At 62.5% G+C, this 13484-nt stretch overlaps 3 protein-coding genes across 3 annotated transcripts; 1 reads left to right on the top strand and 2 right to left on the bottom strand.

Moving 5' to 3' along the window:
• Positions 1–43: 43 nt before the first annotated feature.
• Positions 44–1633, top strand: CHLRE_11g468300v5 (uncharacterized protein). Its single transcript, XM_001699485.2, has one exon. It carries the CDS (start codon positions 358–360, stop codon positions 934–936), a length of 579 nt encoding a protein of 192 aa, XP_001699537.1. The 5' UTR covers positions 44–357; the 3' UTR covers positions 937–1633.
• A 1148-nt stretch (positions 1634–2781) lies between these two features.
• On the bottom strand, positions 2782–7803 carry CHLRE_11g468250v5 (uncharacterized protein). Its single transcript, XM_043067563.1, has 9 exons — positions 7509–7803; positions 6951–7038; positions 6618–6686; positions 6181–6214; positions 5680–5826; positions 5091–5203; positions 4213–4865; positions 3920–4020; positions 2782–3347 (listed from the first exon to the last, which is right to left on the bottom strand). Exons 1-9 carry the CDS (start codon positions 7690–7692, stop codon positions 3204–3206), a joined length of 1533 nt encoding a protein of 510 aa, XP_042919568.1. The 5' UTR covers positions 7693–7803; the 3' UTR covers positions 2782–3203.
• A 110-nt stretch (positions 7804–7913) lies between these two features.
• On the bottom strand, positions 7914–11713 carry CHLRE_11g468200v5 (uncharacterized protein). The gene is made up of 5 exons (XM_043067562.1): positions 11501–11713; positions 11311–11345; positions 10838–11140; positions 10213–10467; positions 7914–9894 (listed from the first exon to the last, which is right to left on the bottom strand). The coding sequence occupies exons 1-5, from the start codon at positions 11612–11614 to the stop codon at positions 9849–9851; spliced, it is 753 nt and encodes a 250-aa protein (XP_042919567.1). The 5' UTR covers positions 11615–11713; the 3' UTR covers positions 7914–9848.
• Positions 11714–13484: the final 1771 nt, after the last annotated feature.

Raw genomic sequence — 13484 nt, 5'->3', positions numbered from 1 at the left:
CCATATAGCATTTTCAGACTGGTCAAAACCGGGTTCGGTTACTGCGGCTGCTTGCTGACAACCGGTAGGTTCCTGCATCAGCAAACTTTCGTGAGCTGCTGCGCGGGGTCCGGGAAGCCTGGGCTCCAAGGACACCTCGGCCTGATGTGTCGCCGCGCCCATCGCGGAGAGGCCGCGCTGAGCTCGCCGGGCTACAGCGCTCCCAACCACTTTGCAACGCTATCAATATACTCTGTAGCACTTACTCCGCTCGATTAGGCTGAGCTACCGTGCTCAAGCGCGAAACACAACAGCCCGCTGCTGCAGCGCCCGCTTTTATTAACCTGAGCGCCTCTCCCTGACTCGTCTCTAGGCACGATGTTCCTAGTAAACTGGTTCTATGGCGTTCTGAACTACCTGGGTCTTTACAACAAGAACGCGAAGATCCTCTTCCTGGGCCTTGACAATGCGGGCAAGACCACGCTGATGCACATGCTCAAGGACGATCGCGTTGTGCAGCACCAGCCTACGCAGTACCCGACCTCCGAGGAGATTCAATTGGGCGGTATCAACTTCAAAGCGTTCGATCTCGGCGGCCATGAAATTGCGCGCCGGGTGTGGAAGGACTACTACGCCAAGGTGGACGCTATCGTCTACCTGGTGGACTCGGCGGACCGCGAGCGCTTCCCGGAGGCGAAGAAGGAGCTTGACGGGCTTCTGGGCGATGACTCGCTCGGTACCGTTCCCTTCCTGGTGCTGGGCAACAAGATCGACATTCCCACCGCCGCTTCGGAGGACGAGCTCCGCAACTGGCTTGGCCTCACATACACAACCGGCAAGGGCAAGGTCAACCTGAGCGACCAGAAGATTCGTCCCGTGGAGGTTTTCATGTGCTCGGTGGTTAAGCGGATGGGCTACGGCGAGGGCTTCCGGTGGCTGAGCCAGTACATCAAGTAAATGGAGCAGGGAGTCGGGGCGGGTGTCTCGTGGGAGGCTGCTTAACGTCATAACGCTCGGCCGGGGGGCGCGGGTGGCCCCGGCGCGGGGCGCACGCACCCGTGTTGCTGTCCGCCTGGCACCCCGTTCGCGCTGCAGGGCGTCCACGCTGCTGCAGGGGTTGCTGAACTGACATGACCATATTGACCTATGACACTCAAGAGTTGATTGACTGGTGTTGAGGCTGGGCCCGGCTGCTTTTGGATGGCTTCTGGAAATCTAGGCCGGCCACTGTGCAACAGCGTTTGGGCAGGGTCCGGAGGCTTTACCGCTCATCACTGAACATGTGATTTAGGAGGAGTAACGTTGGAATAGCGGAGATAGACAGTTAGGAACGTGGCCAGGCAGGGGCCCTGCGGAGTCCTTCGTGAGGCGCAGCGGATTGCCGTAGCACTGTGTCAGTGCCACAATCAGTTTTGACTCTGACGGTTTAGGCTAGATGTTGAGGACAAGCAAAGAGCAGCATGGCAAATTGATGCAAGGGTGGCGCCGTCGCCTGTCGGCTCAGGCCTCAGGGCGCGTGGATGACATATGGTTGGGGCGCAAAGACAAATGCACGGAGGGAGCAGCGTGCGTGTGTGTGCATGAGAGTGAGAGGCTTGAAGGCTGTGGAGGCGAGCGAGATGGATAAACAGCTTGTGTGTAAGGCGCGATGATGGCCTGGCTGGGGCGACACAGCATAATATTATGCTGTGTCGTGTCGCATCCCTGAGGGAGGTTGGGGAATGCCAGGGGGGGTTTGCAGCTGCAGCCAAGGCACGTAGGGCGGGGCATGGCAGCGTAGCAGTGACCAAATGACAGGGGTCCACGGCAGCACAGTCCGCTGCACGCAATAAGCGGGGCGCTGCCGGTGGGTGCAGCGGCACAGGTGCCGACCGGTAGGCGGACCAACATTGTGTCCGGTGGTGACGGCAGCAAGGTCAGCGTCACTCAATGACAGCGCCAGCTCTCGGGGATTGCCAAAGAAACAGCAGCCGGGACTTGTGGTAAGGCAGTCATCGAAGATGGGGTGCCTCAGATTGCATTGGGGACAGGCGGGACCTGCTGACGCGGGTCGCGGGCGATTCCTCAGCTACAGACCAACAGCGTGCCCGCGCCACTGGAGGTTCCAGAGGAATGAGAGGATACCCCCACGGTACGAACCCCTGCCTTGCAGTCAGCCGTAGTGCTTAGCCCGCTGGGCCACAGGCCACTACCGGCACCTCCGCCCCCGCTTGCACCGCCTTGCTGTATCGGCCCCGTCAGCAGGGGTACAGGGACAGGGTGACTGGGCGCCAGGATCCAGGGATCCAGGGAAGTTAAATGGGGGAGGAAGGTCACCCTTGGGGGCGCTCAAGGTGCTCCCTGCTGTGCTGCCCCCTAGCTGCCGCCCGGTGCACGGTGCTGAGTCTGCCAATCTGCCCCAATCTGCCATTTGTTCGGGTGCGATAAACCAGGCGACGGGGTCTGCAGTCGTCTGCTGAGGGAGTGGTCGTGCTGTAGGCAGTAGGCTGAGTAGGCTCACCTCCGAGCGCTACGTAGGGTGGGGCGCGGTGGAGAGGCGCTGTGAGGGCACATGTGGCTGACGTCACGAAGCCTTGAAGCCTTGAAGCAGCGGGATTGGCCAAGTGGCCACCGCCCACTGCCCCAACGCCAGTCCGCCGCCCCCCGTTGCGCCCGCACCCCAGCACGTGAGCACTGCAACATGCGCATGCGCTGCTGATGTGTCGGAGTGTGTCACGGCGTCACCGCGAGCAGGACCAGGAGCCGCGCCGCCTGGCCGGCAAGCTGACAAATCACGGGGACCGAGCTCCAAAGTTGTGGATCAGTGCTTTTAAGTGGATTCCCAGTGGAGGTAGCACGGGACAAACGGTGAAAGTGAGGCACAAACGAGCGAGGAGGCGCCGCGACGGCAGTCCATATCTCAAGGTAGCGCGGTGGCACCGCATTGTGGCGCTCATCGCTCAATTCTTGTGGGCTGGGTATCCACAACCTCATGAGAGGGGGCGCATCCGCGCATGTGCGATCGCCCATGCCGCACAGCTTGAGCTGTCGACACACACGCACATCCTTGCTCCTCGCGCCCCTCCAGCACACGCCCAAACACACACATGCGGTACCGAACACGCATCGCGTGCTGTTCGACTGTCACACCACAGCGCCCTGCCACCAGGCCCACACCTACGGGCCCACACCTACAGGCCCACACCTAGCGTCCAAGCCCACACCTACAGCCTCCGAGCTCACACCTACAGACCCAGCCCGGCGCCGCCGCCCGGGGCCGCCGCCGCCAGCAGCACCGACAGACTGGCTCCGCCCAGTGCCGCCGCCATGAGGCCCGTCACCAGTGAGCGCTGGATGGCGGTGGTGCGGTCCAACACCACCGTGTACTCCTGCAGGGGTGGGGGGGTGGGGGTGGGGGTGGTGGGGGTGGGGGTGGTGGTGGTGGTGGTGGTGGTGGTGGTGGTGGTGGTGGTGGTGGTGGTGGTGGGGTTTACTATGAACTAATCCCGTAGAGAAACAGGTGGTGGTGGGGGGGTGGGGGTGATGGTGGTGATGGTGGTGGGGGTGGTGGTGTGTGTGCGGGAGTTTACATTCATGACTATATAAGGGGGGTGGGGGGTGCTGTCACCCTTGCGTTTTGAGGGGAAGGCGGATGATTCCAAGGATGCTAGTCGCGCATGATCCAGGGCGCCGGCACGGAGGACCATGATTCCAAATCCGGATCCAGCGCACACCCCCATCACTCAAGCGTCCATCCGCCCTGGCCAGTGCCGCCACCTACGGACACCGACCGCCCCGCATCGTGAATCCCCCACGCACGTCCCAACTGCCGCCGCGTATCCTCACAAACGCAAGAGTATACCGTCGCATGCCGTACACTTCCCTGCGTGTTTCCTTCATTGAGCTCTCTAACAGGGGAGCCCAACAGCGCGCCACCCAACCTCCTCACGCCCCTCCTCACCTGCACGTTGTCTGGATCCGGAATCCACATGGACCCGTCCGGCAGATCCACCTCCCGCGTCACCTGGTAGCGCGGCCCGGCGGCGGCGGCCAGCGCAAAGCCTGTACAGGCGGCGGCGGCGGCAGCGGCGGCGACGGCAGCAGGGAGAGTGGCATGGCGGAGTTTGGTGGGACTTTGGGGGTCTCCAGCTAGCGCGGGCTTCTAATTCTAGCCTGCTGCTCTCTTCTGTTTGCGCCACCTTCTACACGGAATCCGCACACATGCCGAACGACCCTCAGAGCTGTCCATCTCACCTGTCCCGAAACCCGCCGCAAGGGACGCGAGCAGCGCGCCGGCGGCGGCGGCGCCGCCAATGCCGCCCGCCTCCTGTATGTACGGCGCCGCCGCCGCCACGCCACCAACCGCCAGGAGTACGGCACCGGCGTCCACCCGGATCGCGCCGGCGGCGCCGGCAGCGCCCGCGCCGGACCTCCCGTGCCCATGCGCGGCATCGCTACTGCCGCCACTGCCACTGCTACTGCTGGCGCCGTTGCCGCTGGAGCTGCGGCTACTGCCGGCGGTTTCCTCCACGCCTCCGTTCACGACCTCGTGTGCCGCCGCTGCGCCGGCGATGCCCATGACTGCGCCCAAAGCGCCCAGCCCCAGTCCTAGCCCGCCGGCGGCGCCGCCAGCCGCCGCCGACGCCGACGCCGCAACCGACGCCATGACGTTAGCGCCGGCGGGGTGCAGGATAGCTGCTAGCAGGTTGCCGCCGCCGCTGCCGCCAGAGGCGGCTGCAGATGCAGCTGCGGCTGCCGTGGCGGCCGCTGCTGACGTGGACGCGGCGGCGGCGGCGGCGGCGGTTGCGGCGGAGGTCGGCAGGTCAGTGGCGGCGCCGCCGAGGGCGATGATGACGTCAGCCGCCGCCAGCGCTGACAGCAGGTAGGCGGCGGTGAAGGTGCGGTACCTGGCACGTGTGGCACGCGTGTCACTGGATGTTGTATGCGTGCATGCGCGGAAAGCCGGGTAGCAAGCATGGCAGATTGCAACACCCCAGTGCTGCATAGCTGTCCCTCCGCACAAAATTTATGTACCTCATCCAAGACCTAATAGACCTGATCACGACACACACAACCAAACTGGGCACCCCCCAACTGCCGTAATTTGGCAACGCCGTAACGCCCCCGCTCACCCCAGCGACGCTTCCACGCGCGGCGCCACCAGACCGAGTCCCAGCAGGACCACCGCCACCGGACCCAGGCCGCCGTGCACCACCAGACCAGACAGCAGCCGCCACAGCTCGCCCTGGGCAGCGTGTGCGTGAAGTGTGGCCGGCGGGGGAGACGTGAGGGGTGCCGGGTGAAGAGCGACATGCGAGGCGAGTTGGAGAGTGTGGCGAGTTACGAGGGGCATGCACGGTTAGCACTACGGTATACGCTCTTTACTGAATATCGTAGCAATGCAACCTTAATTCATTCTAGGCGGCGGACCACCGTGTGTAGTGTGAAATGGCTTTGGAAGTGGTTTGCAAAGGCGAGGTGCACCTGTTGAAACATTGCTTGCAGCGGTTCATGGTGCCACCTCGCCTCGTCAGTTGCGCACCCGCGCCTCAAGACACGCACACGCCTCGTGCCCTACCCCCACACGCCCCACTTCCCCCGGCCCGCGTACCTTCTCCACTACGCCCCATCCCCCCCCCCCCCACACACAATTGCATTGGGTTTGGTTTAGTATGGGCTGGTATCTACACCCCCCCCCCCACACACACACACACTCCCCACCTGCTCCACCACGCCGCCGCGGCTAAGGCCCACGCTGCCCAGCAGCTCCGCCGCCGCCTCCGGCCCCTGGGTCAGCGATATCCGCACCAGTGTGCCGTACACCGCGGCGTTGACCAGCGCCAGGGCGTACGACAGGTACGGCGTGACCTGCGGGGCGGGGTAGACAGGACAGGATGGGGCGGGATGGGGCGAGGAAGGAGGGGGCGGGGCGGGGCGGGGCGGGAGGAGGCGTGATGGGAAAGGCAGGTGTTGTTGTTGTACGGGTCGGGCGCAGGCCACCGCTCCAAGTATGCCGCTCCAAGTATGCCTACGTCCAGCTTGCAAGTTAAGCCGCTCGCGATGTCCGCTTTGCACGTTGCTGTCGCCGACCAGCGCCGACGGGCCGTGCCAGCACCCGAGACGACCATCAACCCCCAAAACACAGCCCAACACCACCAACGGAGCGCGGTCCCCTTCCTGGGTTTGCACACACCCCCGACCGACAGACCCGAGCCCACTCGCCTTGGGGAGCTCGATGGCCTGGCCAGGCGCCGTTCTGCGGAGGGTGTGGCATGGAGGACATCAAAAGCGTGAAATCGCGAGCAGCGGGCCGTGAGGAGCAAACGACTGCAGGCGCCAGGTGGGGTCGGAACCCGGAAGGCCGGTGGCTGGCGGTTGACGGTTGGCATTGCAGCAGTACAGCGGTATGGCGGTACCGCGGTACGGGATCACGGCACAGACGCAACGGACACGTGGGCACGGTCACACGACCAGATCTTGGCCCCAACCGCCCGGTGCCCGTCATGCGCAACTAACCAAACCGATACATTTCATTGACACGTGCACAGCTGTCCAACTCCAAACGCCCGAGGCGCCGGGCATGGCGCCGCACGGCTTCCCGCATGCTCTTCTACACACGCACGCTGCCCCAGCCCCCCACATGCCAGCGCGCCACTCACTTGGCTCCGGCCCACACCTCGTTTCGCAGCATCTCCTCGTTGGCAATGAATCGACCGGAGGGGTTGCGGCTGTTTGGGTTTGGAAGGGCGTGATTCGTGAGAGAAGTGCAACCGTCATGTTGTTATGCAAAGCGTACATCTTTTACATGGCACCGCGTAGGAACCACGGCATGCACGGTAGCACCGGCGTGCACGTGCGCTGGCCTCCCATGAACTTATGTGATCTGCACACTCCGTTCTCTGTGATCGGCTGCCCCTGGTGTCCCGTGGCGGGTCGTTGCAGGGCCGTGTGTGTGTACGGTATGTGTGTGCGAGTGTGCGACACTCTCACACCTGTTGGAGATGGAGGTGGTGCGGGGCGGCGCCTCCTGCTTGGGCCGCACGCGCCACCACTCCACGCGCTGCTGTTGCTGCTTATCGCCTGTGACGCGTGTGTGGGGTTGTGAGATTGGGGCAGGTGCGGGTGCAGTGGTGTGTGTGGATTGTGGCGTGGATGGAGGGCGGGTTGCTGTGAGGCGGGCAGTGCTGAAGAGAGCAGAACGTCAGGGGTTGCGCCGAAGCTAGCTGTCGCACTGCAGGGCTGAGCTGCCTGAATGCAAGGCGATTTGAAAGCTGCCGGTGGCGGTCAAGCGCGATTGTCTCAGCCAGGCAGCTGGGCCTTTAGTGGGATGGGTGGGTGGATGTGCATCCCAAGCAACAGGCGGGACCGGCACCACCCGCGTACCGCCCCCGCCGTCCGCCGATTCCGGAGAAGCCCTTCTCCAGGGTTGGGCCGCTATCGACCGTGTCACGAGTCAAAACGAGTTGCTGTTGGGCCTCTGCTGAAGGCTTTCCAACGCGAGGAAGCCCGAGTGCATTCTTTCCAACCATCGCTGCTTGCAAGGCGCTTACCTTCGCCAGAGCTGCCAAGCAGGGAGTCCAGAGAGTCTATTGTTGTCCTTTTGCCGTCATCTGCGGCCTTGATGCTAACGGAACGCCTCAAACCCTTGCTTGCACGCTTAGCTTGCAGCCCTGCTTTGCATTCTGGCTGCTTTGTGTCAAGCCGTCCTATTTTTTGTAAGTTGCTGTAAGCCATCGGGGGGCTCGTCAAAGGAGAAACGCGTGGCCAAGAGAGTTTAGGTCAGCGAGCAAAACTAAACTAGACTTCTAAATATTGAAGCTACACCGTCGCGATCTTATAGATTTGCCTGGTATTGCTTTATTCAATGATGAATACTACTGACTATCAAAAGCTAGGATCTGGAAGGCGATACACGGACCGCCACGCATGCACTGACACGTAGACCGCGTAAAGAGGCCCCTCGCCCGCATTACTGACAGCCCACAGGACCTCATGGTCCGACAAACCGCACGCCGGTGCGCGCATGCCTCCGAATTCAGCGCCCGTAGGCCATGGACCTGCTTCACCCGCAAGCCAAAGCACAATCACTGACCCACCGCGCACACACCCTCACACACCCGCCTCTTCTCTCCGCCTCTACCTTATCGCACATGCCTCGCGCTGCTGTACTGGGCAGCCTCCAGCCGCTGCGGTCTTCACACCCTGTCGTACCCCCAAATCAACTGCTGCTCCGCGGCCGACATATGCTCCTTGAGCATGCCCACTCCGTGGTGTGGGGCACATGGACGGACACACCGTTGGCCTTCCGTGGCCAGTAGCGATCGACCTCAAACGGGGCCCTCCCCTCCGGGCAATGCCGCTTCACCTGCAAGCACACGAACACTCTTCTCCTGCTCGATTGCCTGCTCGATCGTTCCTTCAACGCAACATGCGGTGCAGTAGGATACAATACGGTACGCCACAGCGCTGCTACGCTATTCCGTTGCTTTCGCCGCTGGCCCGACCTCATCGCTGCTGTGCCTGCAATGGCCCTTATCAGCAGCTGTCATCTCCGCGCCCTGCAATCTTGTAACACAAACTTCATCCAGACAGGGCCCGGCACCAGTACATCCCTGACCTGCTGCGGCTTGCAACCTTACGGCCATTCCTCCTGTAGCCTACAGGCCCTGAGACTTCGATGGCGTCTGACATTCGCTTTCACTAGCAAACACTTCGATGACAGGGCGGCTGAAGTGGCTCTCTCGCTGCACCCCCCCCGCACGCCACCTGTCGCCAAAAAACGCAAGCGCCGAATTCAGCACCTGTCCATTCCCGGTACCTGATCAGCTTGAATCCTCAACTACGGCATACCAATGAACAGCATCCGACCACTGACACCCTGCGCTGAACCATCTACCGTACCCACTCATTGTAAGCCCGTACGCCGCAGCAAAGCCGGTGCGCGGTCGCAGGGTCGGTCCCCTGCTCGGTCGGCACCCGCCTGCCATCTCGCCGCCTGCTTGCAAACACGCCGACAAGGCACGTGACTCCCATGTTGCCTGATCATCATGTGTCTTGCCTCCAGATACCCTATCACCTCCGCCTGTACACTGCCGCCCACTCGTTACGACCTTCTCCCGTTGCGACCTACTCGTTAATGTACTGCAGCTGTTCTCCACGCCGCGCTGGCTCCTTATTCCAGTCACCTCAACTCTCAAGCGGTCGGTCAACAGTCCAACTGCCAACAAGTTCCCTGCTCCGCATCACCATGTCCCGCCTAAGTGCGCATTCAACAACCTGAAGCAGCAGTAGGCCACTACACTCGTTCGGCCGCAACCAAGATCAGCCGCAACTGCTGGCAGCCTAACCTGACTACGTACGAGCCCGCCGCGCAATACCGTAATACCAGTACAACAATCAACATCGACATGAAAAGGAACTACCCCGACGGTAAAAGTACAAGGAGAACAGTGCGGGAACCATAAAATGCACTGTCTACTATCATGGAGAAGGCGTCCGCTAGCGTAAGCTCCACAACAGCAAGCACACCGCAGCGCGCTTATTAAAAGCTCGCCACCGCTTATCCGCTGCCGCTAAGCTCTTCGGCACCTGGCTTGGCTTGGCACACGCCCCAAGCCGCATCATGTACTGTACTTAAGCACCCGCTCGGACTTTCACAGCGTTGCCAAAACAGGTGTGCAGCTACGCCCGCACCCTGCTCTCCGTACACATGTGCCCCTCACGCGGGGCACACGCACATGTACCTCTTATGCGGGGCACACGCACATGTGCCTCCCACACGGGGGACACACATGCACATGTGCCTCCCACACGGGGGACACACACGCGCGCCGCTCACGCGGGTAACACACACGCGCGCCGCTCACGCGGGGAACACACCCGTGTGCCGCTCACGCGGGGAACAGCAGCAGGTACTCGAACATCACGTGCAGGTCCCTGCGGCAGGGGGGGCGAAGCAGCGGCGCGGGGGAGCGGGGGTCACATTCATGACTAGTTAAGGAAGTCGTAGACGGTAGACCATCCTGCGGGGGCTGGGCTGGGCGGGGGCGGGGGCAGCGATAACGTGTGCACGCGGAAGGACCGTGCCACATGTGCATAGACCATCACCACACACAAAAGAGGTCACGGTAGCCACCAGGTGTCTGCCCCTTCACGCGCCGGATGTCCTATCCCGAGCCACGCTCCCACCCCTAACCCCCGCACCTGCGCCCTTTCTGCCCTTCCTGCTCCCACGCCACGCCCTCCCGCCCTCACCCGCTCTTGCCGTCGGGCCCGGTCCCGACAGGCAGCGCCGCCCACGCCGCGCCCGGCTGCAGCCCCGGGTGCGATATGCCTCGCTGCTCCAGCACCAGGCGGCACGCGCGCACGTCCGCAAGAACCGGCAGCGGCGGCGGCGCCGCCATCGCCGCGGCGGCAGCGGCGCCGTGCGTGGCGGTGGCGGCCTTTGTGACGGCGGTGGGGCTGGCGGCGGCGCCGCCGCCGGGCGCCGCGCCCGCTTGGAAGTACTGCCTGCGGGCGCGGCGGGCAGGTGAAGGGGAGATCGCTATTAGCAGCAGGGAGGGGCACCCGGTGGGGTTTACATTCATGATTATTTAAGAAGTGAAGGCGTAGCCAGGGGGGGAGCGGGGGAGCGGAGGGGGGGCTGCGCACAGCTGACTGCGGCGGGAGCACACGCCGACTCGCCCACGGCATTGCGCAACACGCTACTTGTGATGTTTATGCCGTTTGCCATGCTCATGCCATTCGCCATGCCTTGTTATTTCATTTATCCGTATCGCCCCCGTGCCGCAGCGCGCGTGGCGTGTACGCACATCCATGACACCTCAGCAACCACCTCCAGCAGCACCCCCACCCGCTCACCCACCCACTCCCAACCCACCCGTTCGTGCCCGCCGCCGCCGCCATGCAAGCCGCAGTCATGGGGATGGCCAACCGCACCGCCGCCGGGAAGATCCGGCTCTTGACGGAAGATGCCCACTGCGTGAAGTCACGCGCGCCAGCGCCTCCACTGCCGCTGCAGCTTCCGCCAGCTCCAAAGGCGCCCATGCCGGCGCCTGAACCCGCGGCCACGGATGCGGAGGCTGTTGCGGAGCCCAGTCCTGCGCCGGAGCGGCTTGCGGGCCCCGCGACGACGGCAGGACCGGCGCGGTGTGCTGGTAGAAGCGGCAGCCGTCGCCCGTGGCTGCAGGGGATGCAAAGACGAGGGGTGGGGTGCGGAGGGAGGCTGTCAAGTGCGGGGAATGGGCGGGGATGGTGATGCGGGGGCCGTAGCGTAGCGTGGCGTGTGTTCCAGGTAGGCGGGATGCGTGTGAGGGTGGTCGGGTGCAGGACAAAGCCGTTAACAACGCTCACGATTGCGGGAGCCTGCGTGTCGATGTATTCATGGCCTGTGCGCGAGGTTGGGAATGGCAGCGTGACAGCGGTCAGCGCGGGGTCGCCGAGGTCGGAGCCGAGCTAGGGCCCACCGCAGATGGGCGAAATTGATAGCAAGTGATTCACAGCTGGCCCAAATACGACACAAGTGACGTTTGTGTTGACTTACGGACTTGCACATGAAGCGAGCGCGAGCGTCTGCACGCTTTGCAGCTGCCATCGCAGCCCAACCCGCTGCCCGCGCCGCTAGAAGCAGCAGCGGTATGGATAGAGGTCGATCCATAGTTAGAATTGCTTGTACACTGAAAAGGGAAGTGAAAGAAGGGGCTGGCAGCTGGCGCTAGCTCGAACGTAGGAGTGTATGTGGGCGCGTGGGCGCTACATAATATATTGTAAGGCTGCGATACATGAGCAAGTCAGTACTTTAGCTGTAGTCCGGTGCCACCAGCGCCCTGAACTCTGAAGTTGGCGTTTGCCCCTGCATGCGTCGGCACGAACCCGACACGACCCGACCAGATTTCGTCCCCAAACGCCCGCTGCGTTGCAATCAGGTTCAAGAGCTCCCTGAATAATGATGGTTTATTTCAGTCGATGCAGGGACACGAGCTGCACGGTTTATGGGCACTGCGGCAGTGCGTGGCCGCGTGTGAGCACGGTAGGTCGGATCGTGGCGTTTGGCGTGGGATGAGTTAGCGCACGAGGAAGTGTGCGACGGGTATGTCAGGCTGCGTTGGGTGGGTTTCAAGTGGGTTAGCTCAAACGGGTGAGGCTTGCCCTACAGCCCGCCCTGTGGCACGATTGGCGCTGTTGGGTGCGAGCAACGGCATAGAAGGTGCCCTCTCATTCAAGCACTCATCATCCATTCCTTGCGCGGAGTGCCGGGGACTGCATGTTCCTAGTGCTACCTGATGATGTGGACTCCCCGCGACCCCGCCTCCCTCGCCTTGACCCTGCCTCTGGGGTGTGGGCGTCGGGTGCCGGTGATAAGGTTTGCGTTTTGCTTCGTGTCGAGTGCTCGCGCATCTGCAGGTTTTTGTACTGCAGGGCTAGCGTTTGAATGGGCGTCGCCGGACTGTATGCCCGGTGTACCTGGTTTTGCGTCTGGTGCTGTAGACCGCGCTTCGTGCGCCGACATGGTGTGCTGCACGGTTGTGGGGCTCTGGCGGGCTTCGGCTTGGCTTCGACTAATGCCGATGTAGCAGCTGAGACACGCTTTTTGCGCAGAAACAATGCACGGTTTGGTGAAGGTCGGCAGCCAGCTGGGGGGAGGGCGGTTTCCCTTCAAGCCGGGGATGGTTCCCTCCTGGCCTGGGTGCTGGGCACCCTTGCTTGGTCGGATTGTCCCTTCTTGTAATGTCGCATTCATAAAAGGGGGCAGGGCGCGGGGCCGTGCGCTGAATGCTAGAGTGCGCGTTCATGTCAATGTCGGAGTCCCTTAGTCCTGTCTGGCATTACCGGGATGCATGGCGTTGGCTTGTGGTGAAGGTAAGGTGTGCTGTGAGTGGTGCTACGAGCTGCCCAATTGTGGCTCGAGGGCTGAGGTTGCTGCGACGCAATCGCCGTGACACTAGAATTTAGGAGCCTGGCAAACAAGGTTGGAGGCCGGGTTCATGCGGTTGGAGTGAGGGGCAAACGAGGCTTGAAGGCAGAGACAGGCCAGGGGTGCGGGGTGGCCAACTCGCCCCATGTGATCGGCAACGGCCGGCAACCGCCCCCAATTCCCAGTTGCGACCAGGCCCCGGCCCGATTTCTTTGCATAGACCTATAAGGAGTACCCCATAGATGACCCTTGGCGCGTCGGGCGACTATGAAACGGTGGCCGAATACATGCTTGTCGACGCAAATTTGAGTCTCGGCTTGGAGGCAGGAAAAGTTGCGCGATAGCAATCTATGGCCTTGTTATGTATTGGAGGTCTGAAGAATCTTTGTTTCAGGTCTCCGGGTGCCTACTGCAGGCAGAGAGGGGCTTCCATGCGCACGGCGAGGTGCAATTCTGAGCCTAAGTTCGAAAGCAGGACTGCGCAATAGCAGCCGCCAGCACTACTTTGACCTTGACATGTCAAAAATCAGTTTGGGCGCATAACACAACTGGGGCCGGGCCAGGACGGCCTTGCCCGACGCTGCTAGCGTCATGCTGGCTGTTGGCAAGCTCG

This window comes from Chlamydomonas reinhardtii, chromosome 11 (genome assembly GCF_000002595.2).
Source record: "Chlamydomonas reinhardtii strain CC-503 cw92 mt+ chromosome 11, whole genome shotgun sequence".
In the NCBI taxonomy this organism is placed as follows: domain Eukaryota; kingdom Viridiplantae; phylum Chlorophyta; class Chlorophyceae; order Chlamydomonadales; family Chlamydomonadaceae; genus Chlamydomonas; species Chlamydomonas reinhardtii.
Note: the sequence above shows the minus strand (reverse complement) of the source record. Positions and strands in the feature narration are given on the sequence as shown.